This window comes from Zosterops lateralis, assembly GCF_965231275.1.
Source record: "Zosterops lateralis genome assembly, chromosome: 4".
In the NCBI taxonomy this organism is placed as follows: Eukaryota; Metazoa; Chordata; class Aves; order Passeriformes; family Zosteropidae; genus Zosterops; species Zosterops lateralis.
Genome location: NC_139765.1, coordinates 68243743 through 68264016, shown reverse-complemented (window position 1 = coordinate 68264016; position 20274 = coordinate 68243743). Strand labels below are relative to the sequence as shown.

At 40.7% G+C, this 20274-nt stretch overlaps 1 protein-coding gene across 3 annotated transcripts in view; it reads left to right on the top strand.

The window, feature by feature from the left end:
• Window positions 1-20274, top strand: part of CELF2 (CUGBP Elav-like family member 2) — a 376889-nt gene that overhangs the window by 349040 nt on the left and 7575 nt on the right. For all 3 annotated transcript variants that reach the window (XM_083859037.1, XM_083859038.1, XM_083859039.1), the window contains 3 exons: window positions 6104-6223; window positions 12879-13076; window positions 15888-16031. In XM_083859037.1, coding sequence (XP_083715163.1) covers window positions 6104-6223; window positions 12879-13076; window positions 15888-16031 — 462 coding nt within the window. The remainder of the gene's footprint in view (window positions 1-6103; window positions 6224-12878; window positions 13077-15887; window positions 16032-20274) is intronic.

Here is a 20274-nt window from a genome sequence, read left to right as displayed (position 1 = left end):
CACCCAAATTCAGTACAAGAAAGAGGATACTGGACTTAGACAATTGCCAATACAGATCTGCCAGGAGTGTCTCCCAAAAGAGAACGTTTTCTCTGCAGCTTCTCATGCTCAGTAACAGAGATTATGAACCTAAAATCTGTGGGCAATATTGATCCCTGGTGCACTACTACATCATCTTAACTGGAGCAAAAGAAGTACTTTGAACACTGAGTTATTTAAACTCTCCATTAAGTAAAACAATGAGAACAAAGTTGTGGTTCACAGGTGGGAGGTGATAAGCAAGTGGCTGATATCAGACTAAACACTTGGGTTTCCTGTTGTGCCACACATTGGTGGTGATAGGCAATTGTGGAGTGTGACCAAGGGCTGCCTAAATGAAAGCTGTCAGCAGGGCTGACACAGTTGCCATTGTGGATCTCTGTGTGGAAAGTCCCAGCATAGTTAAGCCAGTCTTGGAGCTGCCCTGAAGCCCTGCAGCACCAGAAATCTGGTTCTGCTCCAGAAACATCATAGCTGCTCTCCACATGGATGGGGTGGGCAGGGTGTAGAGCAGCTCTCCATGCCCACAAAGAGCTGAAGCTGCCCTTGCTTTTCTTTGGCCATTCTCTCCACTAGTCCTGTCTTAAAACCAAAATAATGTTTCCAATAAGAAACTTCACTTGAAATATTTTTAATGCCTCATGTGCATAGTATCTTATTCCAAGACTTGCAGTTTGTGTATCATTTCCAGAAAGGATGCCCATGTTGGAAGAGGAGGAAGGGAAAAAGACAAGGTGGAGAGAAATGGAGAAGTGCACAGTTTACACTGCCCATAAACAGTGCCAAGTTAGCATATATAGCAGAGGGTTTCCAAGAGGTTAGGGTTTTTTTGTGGTATAGGACTTTCCTGAGAAGTCATTGGCGGTTCTTTTTTTTTTTTTTTTTTTTTTTTTTTTTTTAGTTAGACATTTACCAAAAAAATTAAGGAAAGAATGAGCCTGACAACACACTGCAAATCATTTCTCTGCTAAAATATAGTGGCACATGTGTGATTGGAGTAGGTCCTTTCCTTCAGTGCAACAGTCAGAGGTTGGGGTTTTTAGTTCTTTGTTTTCAGCAGCCTTCCTGGACCCTGACCTCCCCTGTGGGAAAAGGATCCCTGAAGATGATCAGAGAGGAGCAGCACATCTCCTCTGAGGAAAGGCTGAAGGAGTTGGGGTTGTTCAGCCTAGAGAAAGCTCCAGGGAAACTTTATGGCAGCCTTTCAGTACTTAAAGTGAGCCTGCAAGAAAGATCAGGACAAACCTCTTAGCAGAGTCTGTAGAAATAGCACAAGGGGCAATGCTTTTAAACTAAAAGAGGGTAGATTTAGACTAGATACAAGGAAGAACATTTTTATTATGAGGGTGGTGAGACACTGGCACAGGTTGCCCAGAGAGGTGGTAGATGTCCCATCCCTGGAAACAGTCACAGTCAGGTTGGATGGGGCTTTGAGCAACCTGTTCTAGTTGAAGATCACTCACTGCTCATCTTTAAAGATGCCTTCCAACTTAAACCAATCTCTGGTTCTATGATTCACTTTATAAATTGGCCTGGGACAGGAGAGGGGTGGGATTTGTCCAAGGCTGTACTACAGACAAACACAAGTCTGTGGTTCCAGTACAGCCAGAAGTTCTGCCAGGGGCACTCCTTGGTCTGAGGTGTAGGAAGTAAATAGGCAAAACAAAAATGTGCTTTCTAAGAGACAGGCAGCAACTGTGAAGAAGCAGAAAGTCTTGCAAAAAAATTACAGCAATTGCTTTTTCCAGGGCAGGAGAAGAAGTTTGAGGGAAAACTGGGAAAGGCACCAGTAGAATCTGGTAGTTGAGCTCATCCATGTGCTCTTTAGGGTAATTCAGCCCAACCTGAAATAGAAATCTAAAGGTAAGGTGTCTGAATTGGAGGTCTTTAAATCTCAGAAACAGTCGAGTTTTGACTAGACTAGCTTAAACTAACAACAAGGCTGCCAGAGGTGAGGAAATTAATTCCATCCACAGTGTATGTAGCAAAGCCAAAGAAATATTTACACATCATTGCCTTTCCTAGATGCTGTTATCCTGAATCTAGTTTTCCAGCTGAGGCAAATCCAGATGATGTAAATCATTATGACTCTATTGACATAAGCTAGCCAAGAGAATGGCCAAAAGTTTCTATGCTAATTGCTGTTGTTTTTCTAGGTTGGCATGACTTTTAGGAATTGTGTTGAAATGTTATTTAAATTAAAATTTAAAAGAGAAATGTCTCATTGCTAGTTCATTTTTCTCCATTTAAAAAAAAAAAAAAAAAAAACAAAAAAAAAACAACAACAACAACACTGACCTAAAAAGGGTTATAACCATTTATAGGCAGAAGTGAATGTTTTGAGAACATTTGAAAATGCCAACTCCTTCCAGCCTTAAAAATCTCCATGAGTACAGCATTACTAGTTAAACACAACTATCTGTATCGTGTAGAGCAACCACTCCAAATGAAAATGTGTTCTCTGTATCAAAGAGAACTCTGTCAAAGAATACATTAACCAAAGGCCAAGTTTCTTGGCTTGAAGCTTGAAGCTGATAGTGAAAATTTCATCAGTTAAATGGAGGAAGCACAATAAAAGGAGGGGCAGGAACTGAACTCTTCTCTGTGGTGACCAGTGACAGGAGCTGAGGAAATGGCCTGAAGCTGTGCCAGGGGAGGTTTAGGTGGGATATCAGGAAAAGGTTCTTCACCCAGAGGGTGTTTGGGCACTGGAACAGGCTCCACAGAGCAGTGGTCACAGCACTGAGCCTGACAGAGTTCAAGATGTGTTTGGACAACACTCAGGCACAGGGTGTGACTCTTGGGGTGTCCTGTGCAGGGCCAGGAGCTGGACTCAGTGATCCTTGTGGGTTCCTTCCAACTCAGAATATTCTGTGATTCTGTGAGTGTCCTGATGTGGAGTCGGGGGGGGGCTTGTGAATTTTTTTATTATTATTTTTATTATATTATATTATATTATATTATATTATATTTTTTTAATTTTTTTCCTTTGGTTTCAGAGGAGCCTGATAAAACACAATTTATAAATTATGTAGGTAGCCAATCTATTTTTGTCTTCTGGACAACTAAAAGACATAAATATAGAAAGTATTCTGACAGTGAATTATTCTTCCTTTGCCAGTACTCTGAGCATTTGTGGCACCCGAGAGTTTTGCTGACACAAGAGAGTTATACAGGTTCCCCCAAAGTAGCGCAGTCATTTGCTGTTACCAGAAGGCATGTGATTTTTCTCCTTTCCCTTCAGTTTAATATATGTTACAATTTTTTAGTTGAAAGGAACTAGAAAATGGCAAAGGACAGGAGAAGCACAATCTTTGTCTCTAGATGGATTTCATCTGGGAGCACACAAAGTAAAATCTTTCAGCTGGTCTAAGCCTTCACACTTGTCTTGTAGGACCTTTTAACTTTTGTTTCATCTTCATTTAGATTTCTGGGGAACAGGGAATGCCATTGCTTCATCTGTTGGTTTTGTACAGTGTTTTGTTGGAAATTTTCACCTCTGTTAATACTTTGGACCTTTTACAGCCCCTTTATGGTAATATTTTAGCTCATCACTGTCTTCATCTTTATTTCATACATGCAGGTCTCAATCAATTAGTGTGGGGTCTCTCAGGAAGCCTCATGCAGAGGTTGCTTGATCTCTCTGAGCACCCTAAAAAAAGGTGTTCCCTTCGTTTCTATTCATCCCATGTTCAATAAGATGGTGGAAACCACACAGTGTGTTCAGTTTCTTTCTTCTCAAAGAAATATTAAGCCAAAGAGGAAAGAGCATTGTCCCACTGCATCTGTGAGGCAGATCACTGCTAAGCAGAAGAAATACCACAACAACATAACACTCATTCCTGAGGTGCTTTAGGACTTCAACCAATGTTGTACAGTGAGTATGTGCCAAGTCTTTATTCAGGCAAACCAGAAAATCTGCATTGCACCTTCAAGTGGGAGAAGCACTGAGGCACCTGCTCTTTATTTGCCTGATGGAATGGAGAAATTTGATACCCAAAAAAGAGGAAAAGAGATGTTTGGCCCCAGATACTGACCATCTCTGGAGCATATGTTTGAGCAGCCCCCATAATTCTCTGGGGGCCGCACAAGAGGGAATGTTTTAAGCAGATTTTTTTTACTTTCTCCAACAGATGTGTTGAAAACACATAAGCATATGGCTCTTGTTCACAGGAGCTGTTTGCCCCCAGCTTTAATGTAATTTACAGGCAGTTTTCTAGTCTCCATTTCTCTCATTTCTTAACTGTATGTGTTTCCTCAAGAGAAAATGGTAATAATCCCCTAAAACAGAAAATGGATGGAATTTAGTCCAGCCAAAACTAATCAGATCCTTCAGATTTGAGTTTTATATTCTTCATTTAAATTATTTCCTAATGAACAGTGACAGAAACACAGACCAGTGTTGGCCATAGGGAATTCACTTTGTTTTCTTCCTCTCCTCTGTTGGTGCCCACATTATCTGAAAAAGTAGGACCTTTTTTTTTTTTACTTGTTTTTTAATTACTTTTTTTAATCAAAGGCATTATTGGATTCTTATTGCTTTATGGGGACAGATTGAATAATCAAAGTTGCTTCTGTTTGCAACATTTAAAATTATTTGTGTTGATATCACAGATGTTAAGAGACAAGGACTGCATAACAGAGTCTGGAAATCTCTCTTCCCTCAGAGCAAGAATATTCTTTGTACTTTGAGGCCTCAAGAGTGTGAAAACTTGTCTTTGGTGGGTCTTAATGTAGCAAAGGCAGGTTATTTGTAGGTTAGAGCTTCAAGGTTTACCCACAGAGTGAAAAAGTTACCTCCTACTTTCCTGACTGGATCCTGTCGGCTCTAGAGACTTCACTTTCTTGAGGGTTCACTGAGTAATGTGATGTGTTTGACAGTCCAAAAAAGCATCAAATAAAAGTGGTATTAACTATTTCCTAGCTGGGTAACGAATAGGAGCAAAAAAAGCCTGATTGTAGACATGATGTGCCTCCAGTGCATCATCAACAAAACTCTGACTTTTAATGTTCACTTTTCCTAAGATAATGCGACTTTAAAACAGGAAAAAAAAGGAAGTTTTTATGACTGATACACAAAAGTAGGACTCAGGAGACGGGCTAAAAATTTAATTGCTTCTGCAGCTTTTATGAGTGTGATTCATCTGGTATACCTTTACCTATCTGTGAGTTAAGTGTTTAATCTACACTCATTATTCAAGGCCCTTCTGTGAGAGAGACAGGTATTTCTAGTTCACCCAATATATCCCAAATGATGACTCTTTATTACTTTCTTATGACAAGAGAGTGAGTCTCTTTCTCTCCCTAAACACATAATTTAGTTGGATTCATCTCACCCACTTTCATCATTCCCTTGACATTGTAGCATCAAGGACATTTTTCCCACCTTTTCCCCTCTGGCAGAGCTTTTGGGGATACATACAGTATCACAGGGGTGCATATACATGACTATTTATGTACAAAGGCCAAGATAAAAGCTACAATAAAATGAACTGTAGTTACATTTTGTATTTGCCTGGTCAATCTTCTTATTCTAATCTTCAGGCCTTTAAATGAAGTTCATAAAGTGTCCTAGAGAATAGTGTCTTCACTTAGAATAATTAAACTTACTCTTAGAACATTTGGGACCCAGAACAGTAATCTGTTGTATGACTGAGTAATTGTTGTTTGCTTAATGATGGACTTTGAGATTTGTGCAAAATCCCAAAAGCCTGGTTAGCTGATCAACCTGGGTTTCTAGGTTGATTGACAAACTTTTGAGAAAGTGTCTGATTCTAGACATACTGGTTTGGTATTTTATTTGCAAATAATAGCACAGTACTGAATTTTGTGATCTAGTATTTGCAGTTCTAGACTCATCAACACTTCCCATGAACAGTCAGACTTGATCATGTCTTGAACAAGATTGGTCTTGTTGGTCTCATTTTCTTTTTTCCTTCTCCTTGCAAGTAGCCCTGTTGTGCTCCTGTGTGTGGTTGTAAGCTGTTCTATGATCCAATAAAATAAACAAACTTAATTGCCTTAATTTTGCTTTGTTGTTTGTTTTTTTTTTTTTTCCTTCCAGTGGCTGCATCAACTGCTAATTCCACAGCTGGTGCGGCCATGAATTCTTTGACTTCTCTGGGTACTCTCCAAGGACTGGCTGGAGCCACTGTTGGACTGAATAATATTAATGCACTAGCAGGTACCGTAAACAGTGAGTATTTATTGCTGTGGTGGACAGCCTTCCCCAATAATCATGCCACAAAAACTATCAATTGTAAAGTGATAACATGATTTTTTAATCTCTACACCAAATAAGGGAGTCAAGTGGATTCGGTTCTATACTACTACTACTTATGTAGTTCTCTGGAGTCTTTTAGTTTCACACAGTTTGTTCTGCAAAGTGAATTTCCCTGTGTCCCTTCAAAAAGACTCCTCTTCTTGCAGTGCATATGGAAAGTAAAAGAATTGTCACTAGGGATCTGGGTTGTCTAGGTTATAGGAGAGGCCCCTTTTTCATTGAGGGAGTCTGACAATAGGTGTATCACGCCAATGTACAAAACCTCACTTAGAAATGTGGTGCTAAGACAGATGTTTGCCACGGAAACAGTCCTTTAAAACATCTGTAAGAATTATCTAATTGACTTGAGAGCAACATGCTTTAAAAATTAAGGCAAGTCTTTGTCTTCTAATTGGCAAGTGTAGGAGAACATGCAGTCACCTGTAATGCCAGAACACACACACCTATCCCATGACATCTTAACAAACCCTGGCATCTCCAGCTAAGTAGATGCCAGTAGTTGTCAGAACATTCTTCTTTGTTCTTAGCCTTGGTCAAGATTTTGTTGAAGAAGAAGGATTTTTAAAATTATTGTTTCTGCTATGATGACTTCACCTTTGCCTGTAACGGAAGAGATTTGCCCAGCTGCATTTTTTCCCCCCTCCCTCTTTTTTTTCTTTAGCTGCTGTTGCTCCTTGCATTTCCTTTTGCAATGCAAGGAATCTATTTGGTCATTGCCAGTCCATGGCCCATCATAATGTACCCTCAGGAATGGATGTCCTCCTCAGTATCTCTTGCTCACTCTGATGCTCTGCATGATGTCCTTTCTGTCACTGTTACTTGGCTGCTCACCCAGTTTTTTGCTCTGTGATCTCTGGTTGGCATTGTTGGGAGTTGGGAAGGAAGAGGGCTTATGGATGTCCATGTAGCAATGTTGAATGGTTGCATGGGGTCTCGTGTAAAACAGGACTTGCTTCTGGCAAGGACACGTGCATTTCACACAGAATTTTGTAAATATTTTCTTTGTATTTTCTTTGTAAATACAACTCAAGGACAACTTAAGAAAAATTAGTATTAGGTCCCAAAATGGTAGATGTTAGTTTGCTTTCTTCTTATTCCCTTAGTGTCAAAGCAAGCCACTGGAAATGGCATGCATAGAAAGCTAACTTACCTCCTCTCTTCTCATGAGCTCTTGTAGTAAGAAATCTACCCTGTCATGAGTAAGAAACCATTAAATGTCCTTTCTGATTAACAGTCATTGTGCTTCACTTGGTGTATAAAAAAATCACAATATCGAGAGCAAAATATGACATCCCACTCCTAGATCCTGTGCAAGTACTGAGAACCCAGGCACACTGGAACATAATGTACCCCCTTCATCAAAACCAGAGTGAATCCTGTGAGCTCATTGTGTGGGAACCCTTCTCTTGCACTCTTTTTAGCACTCCTTGCTAGGCTGCAAGCAAAGAGTTTACATTTTCTTAGCAAGTATTTTGAGGTGATGTGTGTGCAAATTTATCTGCATGTGTCATTTGAAGTATTAATGATGTATTCACAACCTGGTACCAAATTTCAGTTTGTTTTAAGTCACCATTGCTTCCATGGACTTGTACTGACAGTGACTGCAGTCCCAAATCTTCTTCATGGATGTTTTTATGGATATGTGTATGGTGCTTACAAAATGTATGTGGGTATGTCTGTCTGTGTATATGCACACATGAGAGAGAGCTAAAGAGGGGAAACTGCTTCCCCATGACACAACTCAGCATTAGGGCACTGCTTCCCTCAAAAGGGAATTTGATTATCACTTTCTGGTACTCATGATGCTGATGATAGTGAAGCATTGCTCAAATTACAATAACCTCCTCTGTCTGTTTTAATGACAATTTGGGGCTTTTCCTGATGACCATGTCTGACTCAGTCATTCACGCTCAAACCCACCTGGGAGATTGCCTTTGGGAAACATCATGTTCAATAACTCTGATGTTCCACACTGACATGGCTTATTCCACTGTCATAAGCAGGCCTGTAAAAATATTCACTGGCCATGGACATTCCTGAAGTAACTGTGCAGCAAATTGGGAATTGAGTGACATGCTTCTAGTTGGGGAATTAGAAAATCCAAAGCACAAGTCAAGCAGAGCTTAACCCAAAAATTAAACAGAAAGTGGCACTGAGCTTGGGCATTGGTTTATATAGAAGTTTGAAGAGATGCTCTTATGCCTAAGCCATGTCCTGCCCTGAGAATCCTATTGAGAATGTCTTCCACACTGAGCTCACTAGAAGACTTTAATCTGTTTTCTCAGTCCTGTCTGGGTCTGTGAAAAGAAGCTGTGCTATGGAGGCTGATAGTGCTGTCATTGTAGAGAGAAGCATTTAAAAAAGATGTCTGGAGGCCTTAAATAAAGTGGAGTATAGTAAGTTGAAGTGTCTCCAAGGTTTTGGCAGCAGTTGTACCTAAATGTGGGGATTCAGTCTTCCCTCAGTTATTCTTGAAGCACCTGCAACTTTAAATGGCAAAACCTTAGGCTGTCTGCTTTGAGCATGTAAATCTAAGAATTCTAAGTAACAAAAAGAATTATGAATTATGAGGAAAAATTACAAAAGAGAGAGGAAGCAATTCTTTGCAATTAAGAAAGGAGACCATACTTTCAGGATACTGGACAGCTATGGCACAGAATTTGTTTGTGACCCCAGGGCAGTCACTTAGCCTTTTTGCCCCCTTATTTACATCTGTAAAACAGAGATAAAACTATTCAAGACAGATTTGAAGGTGCTTGAAAAGCACTTTGAGAGACCTTTGGACTTGCCAAGCTTTGTTGCTTTTGTATTATGTAGAGAAACTCAGAAAAGTAGAAAGCCATAGATGAGAGATTCCAAAAGGTTATTTCACAGAAGGGAGGAAGAGACCAGAGTTCAGTGTGTGACTGAGGTGCACTGGTAGAGATAATAAAGAGATGGCAGAGATGTGTAACAGCAGCTGGGCCTTGCAGATTTCATAAAAATGTAAGAACAGAAGAAGTGTTGGGTGCTCTCTGCAGCTCTGTTTTGCCCAGGAGGGAGGTGTATGCCACACGTGGGCTGTGGCAGCAGTAGCTGTGCCCTTCCCAGGGGCAGTGCCGTGGGCTGGGATGTCTGGCTGATGGCTGATCTGGAACCTCTGGGTGGGAAGGTGCTATTGATTCCAGGGGAAACGAGGGGGAGGATGCTGCCCACTGCAACACAAAGCATGTTTAACTAATAGGCCAATGACTCATGAAAGATAACATGGTATCTTAATGCTACCTCTGTTATCAAGTTATTTCAACACTCTAATAAAAGGAGAGATACAAGCTGCTTTATCAGGAGCCTTTGCTTTACCAGTCCTGTGTGTACACTCATGCAAGCAGTGACACAAACCTAAGTGCAAAACATCAGAGCAGACTACAGTCAGCCTCAAGATCAAATTATTAGTAGTAGCAATATTTAATATCTAATAGATAATATATTGAATATTATACATAATTTATTATTTAAACTATTATTGATATTGGTTTTTTGTTATTATTGTTATTATAATATTTTGGATGTCATTCTATTACTCCTGAACTGGGCAGGGGAGAGAAAATAAAACTAAAGGTTTGTGAGTTGAGATAAGGGCAGGGAGAGATCACTTACCAACTACCATCATAGGCAGAACACTCCTGACTTGGAGAAATTAATTTATTACCAACCAAGTCAGAGTCGAATAATGAGAAATCAAACCAAATCTCTAAAACACCTTCTCCTCACTCCTACTTCCTCCCAGGCTTAACTTTATTCCTGAATTCTCCACCTACTCTCCCCAGTGGTCCAGGAGGACAGGAAATGAGGGCTGCAGCCAGTTCATCACACAATGTTTCTGCAGCTCATTCCTCCTCAGGGTTTGACTCCTCACCCTGCTCCTCTGCTCCAGCATGGGGTCCCTCCCATGGGAGAAAGTTCTTCACCTGCTCCTTCAGTTTGGGTGCCTTTCCACAGGCTGCAGCACTCTGCCAATTGCTCCAGTGTGGGTCTGCTCCATGGCATTTCCCTTCAGGAACAGGCTGCTCCCACGGGGTCACAAGTATTGACAGCAAATCTTCTCCAGTGCAATCCCCTCTCCACAGGTCCTGCCAGGAGCACTGCCTTCCCACAGGGTCACAGCCTTCTTTGGGCATCCCCCTGCTCTGGTGTGGGCTCCTCCATGGGCTGCAGGTGGATCTCTGCTCCCCCATGGACCCCCATGTCCTGCAGGGCACAGCTGCCTCACCGTGGGCTGCACCAGGGGCTGCCTGGACCAGCTCCTGCCCCTCCTTCTGCAGCAGCTTTGAAGAGCTGTTTCTCTCACACATTCTCACTCCTCTCTTCTGTAGCTGCAGTCACCATTGCACAGGGTTTTTTCTCCTTTACCATGTTACCTCAGAGGTGCTCCCACTGTCACTGATGGGCTCAGCCTTGGCCAGTGGTGGGTCCATCTTGGGTCCATCTGGCACTGGCTCTGCAGGACACAGAGGAGGCTTCCAGCAGCTTCTCAGAGAAGCTTCTTCAGAGAAACCACCCCTTTATCTCCACCAGTACCACCCAAACCCAGTACAGCTTTATAACTGGAACTTTTATACAAGAAATAGCCAGGCCTGTTGAGCTCTGATAGGGGTTTTTATTCAAAGCAGTGGCAGCCAGTACCTCCCATCAGGGTAGAGCAATGCTCTGAAGTGGGGTGGAGGGGAAAGAGAAGTCTTCAAAGTGAGACATTTTATTAAGGAAAGGCTAAGAATATCACATCTCTGCCAAGTGTTTAGTCACACAAATTATAGTAAGATCAAAAGGTATAATTTATGCAGTACAATTCTCTTAATTGGCACGGACTCTGGTGGAGCCAAAAAGGTGGCACTTGAGCAATTGTCCTGATTATTGGAGACTCATAGGAATATGCTTTTCAAATCTACATAAGAGGCAGAAGGATACTGGGGTCAGCATCTTTATCCTCCTCTGTCAATGATGGATAATTCCCTGCAGTATTCTTCCTGTATCTAAATTATATGTGATAAGGTTTCTGCAATCTTCCTTGAAGATTGTTTCCCAGTCTAACAGATTTCATTATTAATTTACTATAAAGTGTCCTCTGCTTAATTTTTCCACTTTCCCCCAATTTACATACCAACCCTTACTATTGCTCTGAAATTAAGCTCTTTCCTTCTCTTTACTCTGCCTCACTTTGGGGTCTTAATATGACACCACCAGTCACATCTTTCCCACCACATCACACCCACATCACACCCACAATTTTACCAATCAAAAATTCGTAAATTTTGATTTACCAACCTCCCCCCCATTTTTCTAGTGACAGATCTTCTATACCTCCATGGGCCTGTTAAGCCCTTTGCTTGTAAGCTGTTCACCTAGAAACTGGGGAGCTGGGATAGCTAATTGTGCAGAAAACACCCTGATTCTCAGTCCTGATGGGCTCTCAGTGCTCAGGTTGACACAGGTTGGGTGTGTGGAAGGTGAGCAGGGCTCTGAACCTCAACATCTGACAGCAAATTCACTTTTCCTGGAATTTCTGAAAGACTGTTAACTTCAATGTAACTCATTTAGGAGCCATGCTGAGCAGTAGAAGCAAAGGAGGGAAGCTGTAGCTCAGGAGTTTGTCCGCCATCAAATCAGAGTAGTACAACTCCTTATGCAGCCCACACTGTTTGCACGGATGAGGGATGTCATTTTCTGCACAGCTAGCAATCCTGTCTGAAATTTCCTCTTTAGCAGCCATCCCAGTTAAATTACTCTGTTACTTATCATGATGTAGAATTGCTGTTAAGTTAAAAAAAAAAAAGTGACTCTGCTTCCCTTTTGAAGAAAAACATTGCTAGCAATGAATGTTTTTGTTTCTTCATGAAAGGTGCCTAGTCTGGAATAAGTATTTTTAGTCACTCTGGCTGTGCTGCTGTTCATCTCTTCTGGAGTGACTGGAGGAACTAGAGGAGGAGGGTGGAAGCAAAGAGCATCACAGTCCATCTTTCTGCCACAAGCCTAAGGGACAAAGCCTGTATTTGTACAGAGGGTTATAATAGAATCATTTAGGTTGAAAAAGGCATTTTTAAAACCGCAGTTAATCAGGGCTCTCTGCTTACTCTGTATGAGAAAAGCACTTCTGATGTGGCACTGTCACAGCCTGTTGCTGAGGACCCTGGTCAGAGGGAGCGGGTTTCCTCACAGACTGCTTTTCCCAGTGGCCATCTCACAAGGACACAGGTCAGATAGATCCCACACTGCCAGCCTCAGACACCCACAGCAGGAGCACAGGTGTCGAGGAGGACGAGCAGAGAGGCTCTGAGGAGCACAGAGCTGTAGTACTTGCCAGGAGCAGGCTGCATGCGAGTCCATTTGACTGTGCAACCCCCTTGTGCTGAAGTGATCCCGATGGCAAAGTCGTGTTCCTTTGTCCTCAGTCCCATTTGGTGAAGTGCCGAGCTGCATGCGCCGCTGTCGTTGTCAGTGTCAGTATAAATACCGACGACTCTCGGAAAGCACTAATGAACAAGTGCAATTTCTTCTCTCTATTGTTGGGTTTTTTGTAAAGTTGCTCAAATGCTCTCAGGTATGGCGGCCCTGAACGGAGGACTCGGCGCAACAGGCCTGACGAACGGCACGGCCGGCACGATGGACGCGCTCACCCAGGCCTACTCAGGAATCCAGCAGTACGCGGCCGCCGCGCTGCCCACCCTCTACAGCCAGAGCCTGCTGCAGCAGCAGAGCGCCGCGGGCAGCCAGAAGGAAGGTAAGTGTCCACCCAGGAAAGCCATGCCCAAGCATCTGTTTCCTTCTGGAGCCGTCATGAAGATTTTTTCTTCTTCTTCTTCTTCTTCTTCTTCTTCTTCTTCCAGTTTTCTCCTGCTTAGCGCTGTCGCCTTCTTTTAACCCTCTAATGTGTTTTCGCTTTTCAGCCATCTGTCCTTCAAGTCATACTTTGCCACCCATCCCTTCCTTATATATAAAAGCATTTACCAGCTGCCGTATAAAAAGGCGCCGCTAACAAAAGTCGTCCCTCTGTGGGTGTGATTTTGTCTTCTGGTTTCCGTTTTCTGCCATAGTGGAGTTAATCTGATTAAGGTTCCAAGCTAATGACAAGATCCGTTTTCACTTTGAGCGGTTCTCTGCTTAATTGTGGGTCTTGTGAGGAAGCAGCTAAGTGAATGATTGCCCCCCTTCTCCCCACACCAACAGCAAATAAACCTCAGGAAGTTGTTGCTAAGAATAAATGAATGCTAATTACAAGGTGGTTAGGAAAATGAGGCTACCCTTTTCCCCTCTTCCGTTGCCCTCCATACTTCCCGAGCATTTTGTGGGGGGTTGTTTCTGTTTTCATTGCTTTCTCCTGTCCTAATTTCCAGATAATTCTGCAAAGACAGGAAAATACTGCATGCTTTCTAAGACTGTATCTATGTTGTCATTACTGTTCGTGCCAAGGATAAGCTTTGGAAATAAACCTAGTATAATATCCTCAAGAGAAATCTTTTTTATCCTCTTTTGAAATAGTATCTCATACTGTTATGGGCTGTGTTTCTTAGGAAGACAAATTTGGCATTCCCCCAGCTGGTTATTGTATAGGGACACTGGAGTTAATATGTATATTTTCTCTGAAGTCTTTCCTTCATTTGCTGCTAAAAGCTTGAATTATTTAAAATGAAAGGGAATTTTTTAAATCTTTTTTTTCCTTTTTGTTTTTGTTTTTGTTTTTGTTTTCTGCTTTTGTATTTCACCTCAGGCCCTTTGGTGACAATAGACTATTTGACACCAGAAAAAAATTGTTTATTTGGTGTCATTGCAAGATACATAGTGAAGGACAGTTTGATTTTTTTCTAAGTATTGTAGGGGTTTTTTCTGTTCAGAAACATTCAAATCAACTTTAAGCTTATTTTTTTATTTTTATGAATTGCCAGCATCCTTTTTAAAACACAGTATTTTTTGTTATATATCTTGTATCTGTTAGTAGGTGGTTAAGTTCAAGTGAGTGAATTCCACTACTGAATACTGACAACAGTGTTTTGTCTCTTACCACAATTTCTGGTGGAATTGTGAAGTGTCTGGAGTGGTTGAGGATAAACAAGTGCTAAAGAAAAATGTTATATAAATATTAAAAAATAAAGTACAGTGAACTGCCTTGTGCATATGCTCTTAAATACTATTTCGTATTTTTTCCCCTACTATTTTAAAGAATATTATTTGCTGGGAACGATAGTTTACTTGTGCCAAGAAAAAAAAAGTTCCAAGTAAAAAGGTTTTTTCATTTTTTTTCCCACCTCCCCAGAAATATATATATAAAAAATTTATTTTATTTCTTTTAATCTAATTAATTTCTCTTCTCCTTTTGGGCAAGCTTTGCTAGCACTTCCTTCAGGCTGAGAGAGAGCAGCCAGCCTTATTCTTGTGGGAGAGCTGAGGCTCTGTAGCTCTGTTGCTACAGAAGGAACTCTGTAAATCTGATGAGCGCTTTCCTCTTCCTCTCTAGAAAGCCAAGGACATCACATCTGAGGCAGATTTAGGTTTCCATTAAGCAAGGGAATAGGTAATCTGACTATTCTAGGTGTGTTTTTAGCAGAAATGCTTGTTCCCTTTGTGTACCACTTACACTGCTGGAGTCTGCATGGGGACACCACATCTGGCTCCATCATATATCACACTCTTCCTGGCATCCATTGCTTGTTTCCAGTGTGTTGCTGTTGAACTAGGGGGAACAAATAACCTATCAGTACTAGTATGAATGTTTCAACATACACCTTTAATAATATGTATCTCAAATCTTGTCTGTAAGAAAAATATTCAAAGCACCTCTGAGTTTACATCTTTCTTTGCAAACTGAACTAAGTCTAAAGCTATTTAATTGCAACCCAATAAGTGATTTTGAACTTCTTTAAAAGACTTGCTTTACAAAGCTTCTTCCAAGAGGCAGAGCTTTCTATTTATATTTTTTTTAAAAAAGCTTATTTTGAAACGAGACAGTACAAATTTAATTCTGAATGTCTTTTTCTCACTGACTTCAATGACTTTTAAGTCACAAGGTGTGCTTCTTATTATTATTTTTATTCCTATCTGCACCATTTTCTTGCCCATTGAGTTTAAATCTGTGGTACTCAAATCTGAGCTCCCCTCCTTCCATTTCCATAAGTTCTTGCAACTGGAATTAAACTGACAAACCCATGCAGGTGTTGGAAGCAGCAGAGGACTCCTTATGCAGTTCTTGGGGTATTTTGACAGCCAACACATTCTGTACTTGTTTTCCTAACCTTAATTATACTGAAAGACACTCATGTAAATTGAAGAAAGAGGATGAATTTAACTACTTCTGTAGTAGAGTTATGAAATAAACACTTTTCAAAGTAAACACTTTTCAAGATAGGATGATCTAAAGAGCTGCATTTCAGCTGCTCTCCTCTGACAATCCACTTGCTTTTGTTCCTTCATAGTTGGAAAGTGAAATGCTTTCTGACCATCAGCCTCAGTAAGTATTATGGAAAAACAGATTAAATGTAGCACTTGTAATAGCTGTTTTCATACTTCATTTTTTTTTATTTATTTTATTTTCCTAAAGGTCCAGAAGGGGCAAACCTCTTTATTTACCACCTCCCCCAGGAGTTTGGAGACCAGGACATTCTGCAGATGTTCATGCCTTTTGGAAATGTTATCTCTGCTAAAGTCTTCATTGACAAACAGACCAATTTGAGCAAGTGCTTTGGTATGTCAAATTTAATAAATCAAATAGTAAAAGCCACATGCACTATACTGAAAAGGGGCCAGGAAAGAAAATTAACAGCAATGTGAGAAATGTCATACTGGAAAATCACTCGAAAAATAATGGACTGTTAATCCTCAAATGAGCAGGAAGATGCACAGACAAACTACTTCTAACTAAAAATTGGATATGAAAAAAAACAATAATAATCTTCCAGTCTGACATCTCGCATGAATGTGTCAAGTACATGAAACTAATTACACCCTATGTGGGGGAATGTCATTTAGTATACTATTAAATTGCCTTTTTATGGATACCTAATTATTCTCTATTGTATAGCTGAGCCACTTAAAAAAAGCTCTATGTTTAACCCATTACTTCTACATTACAGGAATTTCTTTCTTCTGAATTATGTACAAGATTTTGCAATTAGTGACTGAATGATGTGTGCATGTAGTTCAGAATATTTTGCAGACAGTTAATGTCTGGATATGCCGCTTCAGCTGTTGTGGGTGGGTTCCAGTGTGTTGTGGAAGGTGACATCTCCTTTACCTTAGGGCAGGGATGAAGAGAGCCTCACAAGATCAGTGTCAAGTTTCCCAGAGAATACTTTGAGCTGTCAGAAAATCAGATCACAGCAGAAGAGGAGATGATGTGTTGGTATAAAAATAGTTTTAGGGTTGATTATGAGGGCTGATGTCTTTGGAATAGCAGAGATGCACCAGTTCAGTGCTTTGATGGAGTGGAGCAGAGAATGTGAGTGGTAAACTTTTGGACTGTAGGTCTAATAATTATGGTCTTATACAAGAAATAGGGAGGATTTAGGAGGAGGAAGGAATCTCTTGAACATGAGTTTTATAAGGGCTGACATAAAATACTGGAATTTCCTTAAAAGTGGCAATTCTTTCCCAGAGTAAAGGAATGCAACTGTATATATGACAAGAGAAAATTGGATAGTACACTTAGAATGTTGATTCAGTTCATAGAAAGAGTGTGACATTCATTCTACACTTTCCCACAGTCTTTCAGTTCATGTTTGAAGCATTCACCTCTTTAGGCTTTACAAAAAATTATTCATATCTAGTCCAGTATAGTCCAGCCTGTTTCTCCAATGGGTTACAGCAGTCCTCAAGGCTCTTGCAAATTTGAAAAGTAGAATTGAAATGGACTCCCCATTGATCAGGAGCCAGTTCTGTTAGTATGTTGGGGTTAAAAAATCGTTGTTGAGGTCTCCAGGAATCTTGATGAAATGTCAAATCAAGCTACATTAATCGAAATGCAGCAATTGTGGTGACAGCTGAAAGAATGTAAATTAGTTTGGGCAGGTGGCTCAATTCATCAGATCTTTCCCACACTTGCTTTTTGTGCACTTTCTTTTACTCTTTGATTACCTTCTTACACATTTTTCTGAGTTTGTGGGACACACTTGCCTAACTTAAAGTGATGCTCCAAAGTTACCTTCTTTAAGGGAAAATGGAGGTGTCAACACCCAACGAATGGAGGAATCCTCTGTCATTTTGGTTTTAGGCAGCTTTCACTCATATTTCCATTGCTCGGTCTCCTTCCCAGATACTCTGCCACCAGGGATGGAGCTCTGTTTTAAAAACAAAAAGTAGAAGTGGGAGATAAAGCTGAGTTTTCTGATTCAGTGGGTGACTATTTGGTGATGCTGCAAATCACAGGCAAAGCCAGAACTAGTCCTGCTGGCTTAATATACTGGTATAGTCTGCATGCACCTCCTAAGCTTTATTAGCAAGATTTTTCTGTTGTTTTGGTCCTATATTTGTGTTTCAAAAAACTTTATTTTTTTTCTGTCCTCCCACCCAAAAACTATGACAATAGTGCCACTGAAGAACCCATTTCTCTGCTGAATCTTTAATGGTCATTGTGCTTGGTACAATTTGGGTGTGGGTTTTTTATCTGTTGCTTTGGTTTGGTCTTTTTTCCCCTAGTAACAGTAATTGTAATAGTTTGTACAAGCTTAGGCCTTCCTACTCTGGAGTTTCCAATCTCCTGCCCAAAGGAGGAGGAAGTCAAATTACAGACAAGAGCAGGTTGAACATCCAAAAGGTGTAAAGATTGTCCAAGTCTGTCCACTGGCAGAAATGGGAAGGGAATGTTCATTTTGAGTGAGTGATAGACAATGATGAATCTTTATGTAAAACTGCTTCACAAAACAAAAAAAATACCTTTTCTTCACAGAAAAGGACTTAGGCGTATTTTCTTTTCTTGTCCAACCCAAAATGAATGCTCAAATGATTAAATGGTGATGAAGATAACAGGACAGTGTGTTTACACCTGGGAGTTCTCTTCCATGAGTTCTCACAGGCTCCATGGGCTTTAGTTGATTCAGCAGACAAAGGGTTTCACTCTTCAAGCTTATCTCTTGCCTTTCACAAACCTTATAATAAGAAAAATGAGATATGCAACTAAAGCAGAGGAGGGGGGACCCAGTCCCATCAGTGCAGAAATGCAGTCAGCCTTACAGCAAAATTGCTACTTGAATGATGAAAATTATTTATCCTGATTATAGAGAAACACAAAGATCTAAAACAAAAATCAGTGTTGTCATGACATGGTCTTTAAGAATTAATAAGAGGCATCATTCCGACTTTATGTAACCTGTGGTTTAAAATTTAGGCAAAAAATAATGAATGGGTGCAATCAGAAAAATACAAATAAAGGGAAGGGATTCCAGATTCCTCAGTAAGCTTTATAAATGAAGGTTCTCAATAAGGAAGAAGATGAGAGTGTAACAAGCTAATGCAAGTCTTGCATTCTGTGTAGAGACAAATTGTGAATCAGAGTAACAACTGAATGCTAAGGGTTGATGCCAGCAGTGTGCTTCCTTCTCTTCATCACCATCCGCAGATTCCAAGTGGCTAGTTTAGACCATTTGCTTACTTTCTAGGTGGATAAAGCTAGGTACAAAGGAAAGGAACTACAGTGATGATAAGTTCATAGCAGTAATGTGCCCTTAAGAGAATAAACTGAAGGTCAGAAAAGCTGTAGAGGGAAATGCTGAATTGTCAAGGCAGTTAGGAGTAGCTATACCTCAGCTGTGGAGCATCTGCCTGGACAGTGCCTCCCAACTTGTGCTAGTTCCCTTTTCTATCCCTGGGGCAATCCTAGAGCTGATGGAAGGAGACACAGGACGCAGAGCTATAATGATTGTAGTCATGTCAACAGACATGATCTCCTAGAATCAAATAGGGGAAAGGAAGAAAAGAGAGTGATGAAGCTCCTCAGGAACTGACAATAAATTTAAGAGGGAAAGATCTTGGGGATAAAGTGAGGAAGTGGCAAGAGTTACTAAAACCAAGGAAGGTATGGAAGAACATTTATTATCCCTTAAGGAGGTAACAAGTAATCAACGACAGGACAATATGGATAGAGCATATTGGCTTTGGCCAGGAATAGGTCTGCAGAGATTTAAATGAGAAGTAGTTTTGAGTGGAAGGAACAGAAGTTAGCCTGAGTTCTTAGAGAAGAGTCTTAACTTAAATAGTTTGGTGAAGTTGATTTAAGGTGAAGCCACAGGGATGATCTATGAAGGAGAACAGCTGCACAAGGATACCTTGATAAGAGGAGAGAATTTTATGTAGTGGGAAAAGCATAACACTCTGACTCTGCAATTGGAAGAGGGCAGCAGTACAAAAGTCATAAAAGGATGGGTTAAAGTAATGGTAAAAAGAGGTTATGAGTCCAAGAAGTACACAGACACTAAGCACAAATGAATAAAACTGGTTGGTGAAAAGAGAGGCACTAAGACTCTGTATGAGGACTGAAGACAAAGTGTGTGGCATCCATGCTTTAGGAGAGTGAAGGGATATATGTTAAGGCAAATTCAAGTGGAAAGAAGAGGGAGCATTTCAAAGCAGATGCATAACAGCAGGCTGAGTACAGTAATAATTAGCCCAAGCGGAGGCAGAGCAGCAGTTAGGCGAGCTTTACAATTACAAGTGGGAGGCCCAGATATGAAAATGAACTTTGAGCTTCCAGAATCAGGGAGATTTGAATATATTATGAACAGAACATTTTCAGTCTCCCAGGAAAAAGAAATCTGAGCCAGGCCAGCCATTCTGAATTACCCAAGCAGGCATTATCCTCCTAGTTAGTGCTCACACACAAGGAGCAGATCTTGGACTTCTCATCAAACCCTACCATTGTCTTTATGATGCTGCTTAATTTTAATGTTTGCGTACCCCTTTGGGGACCAAGAGACTGAATTAACTAACATTAAGAT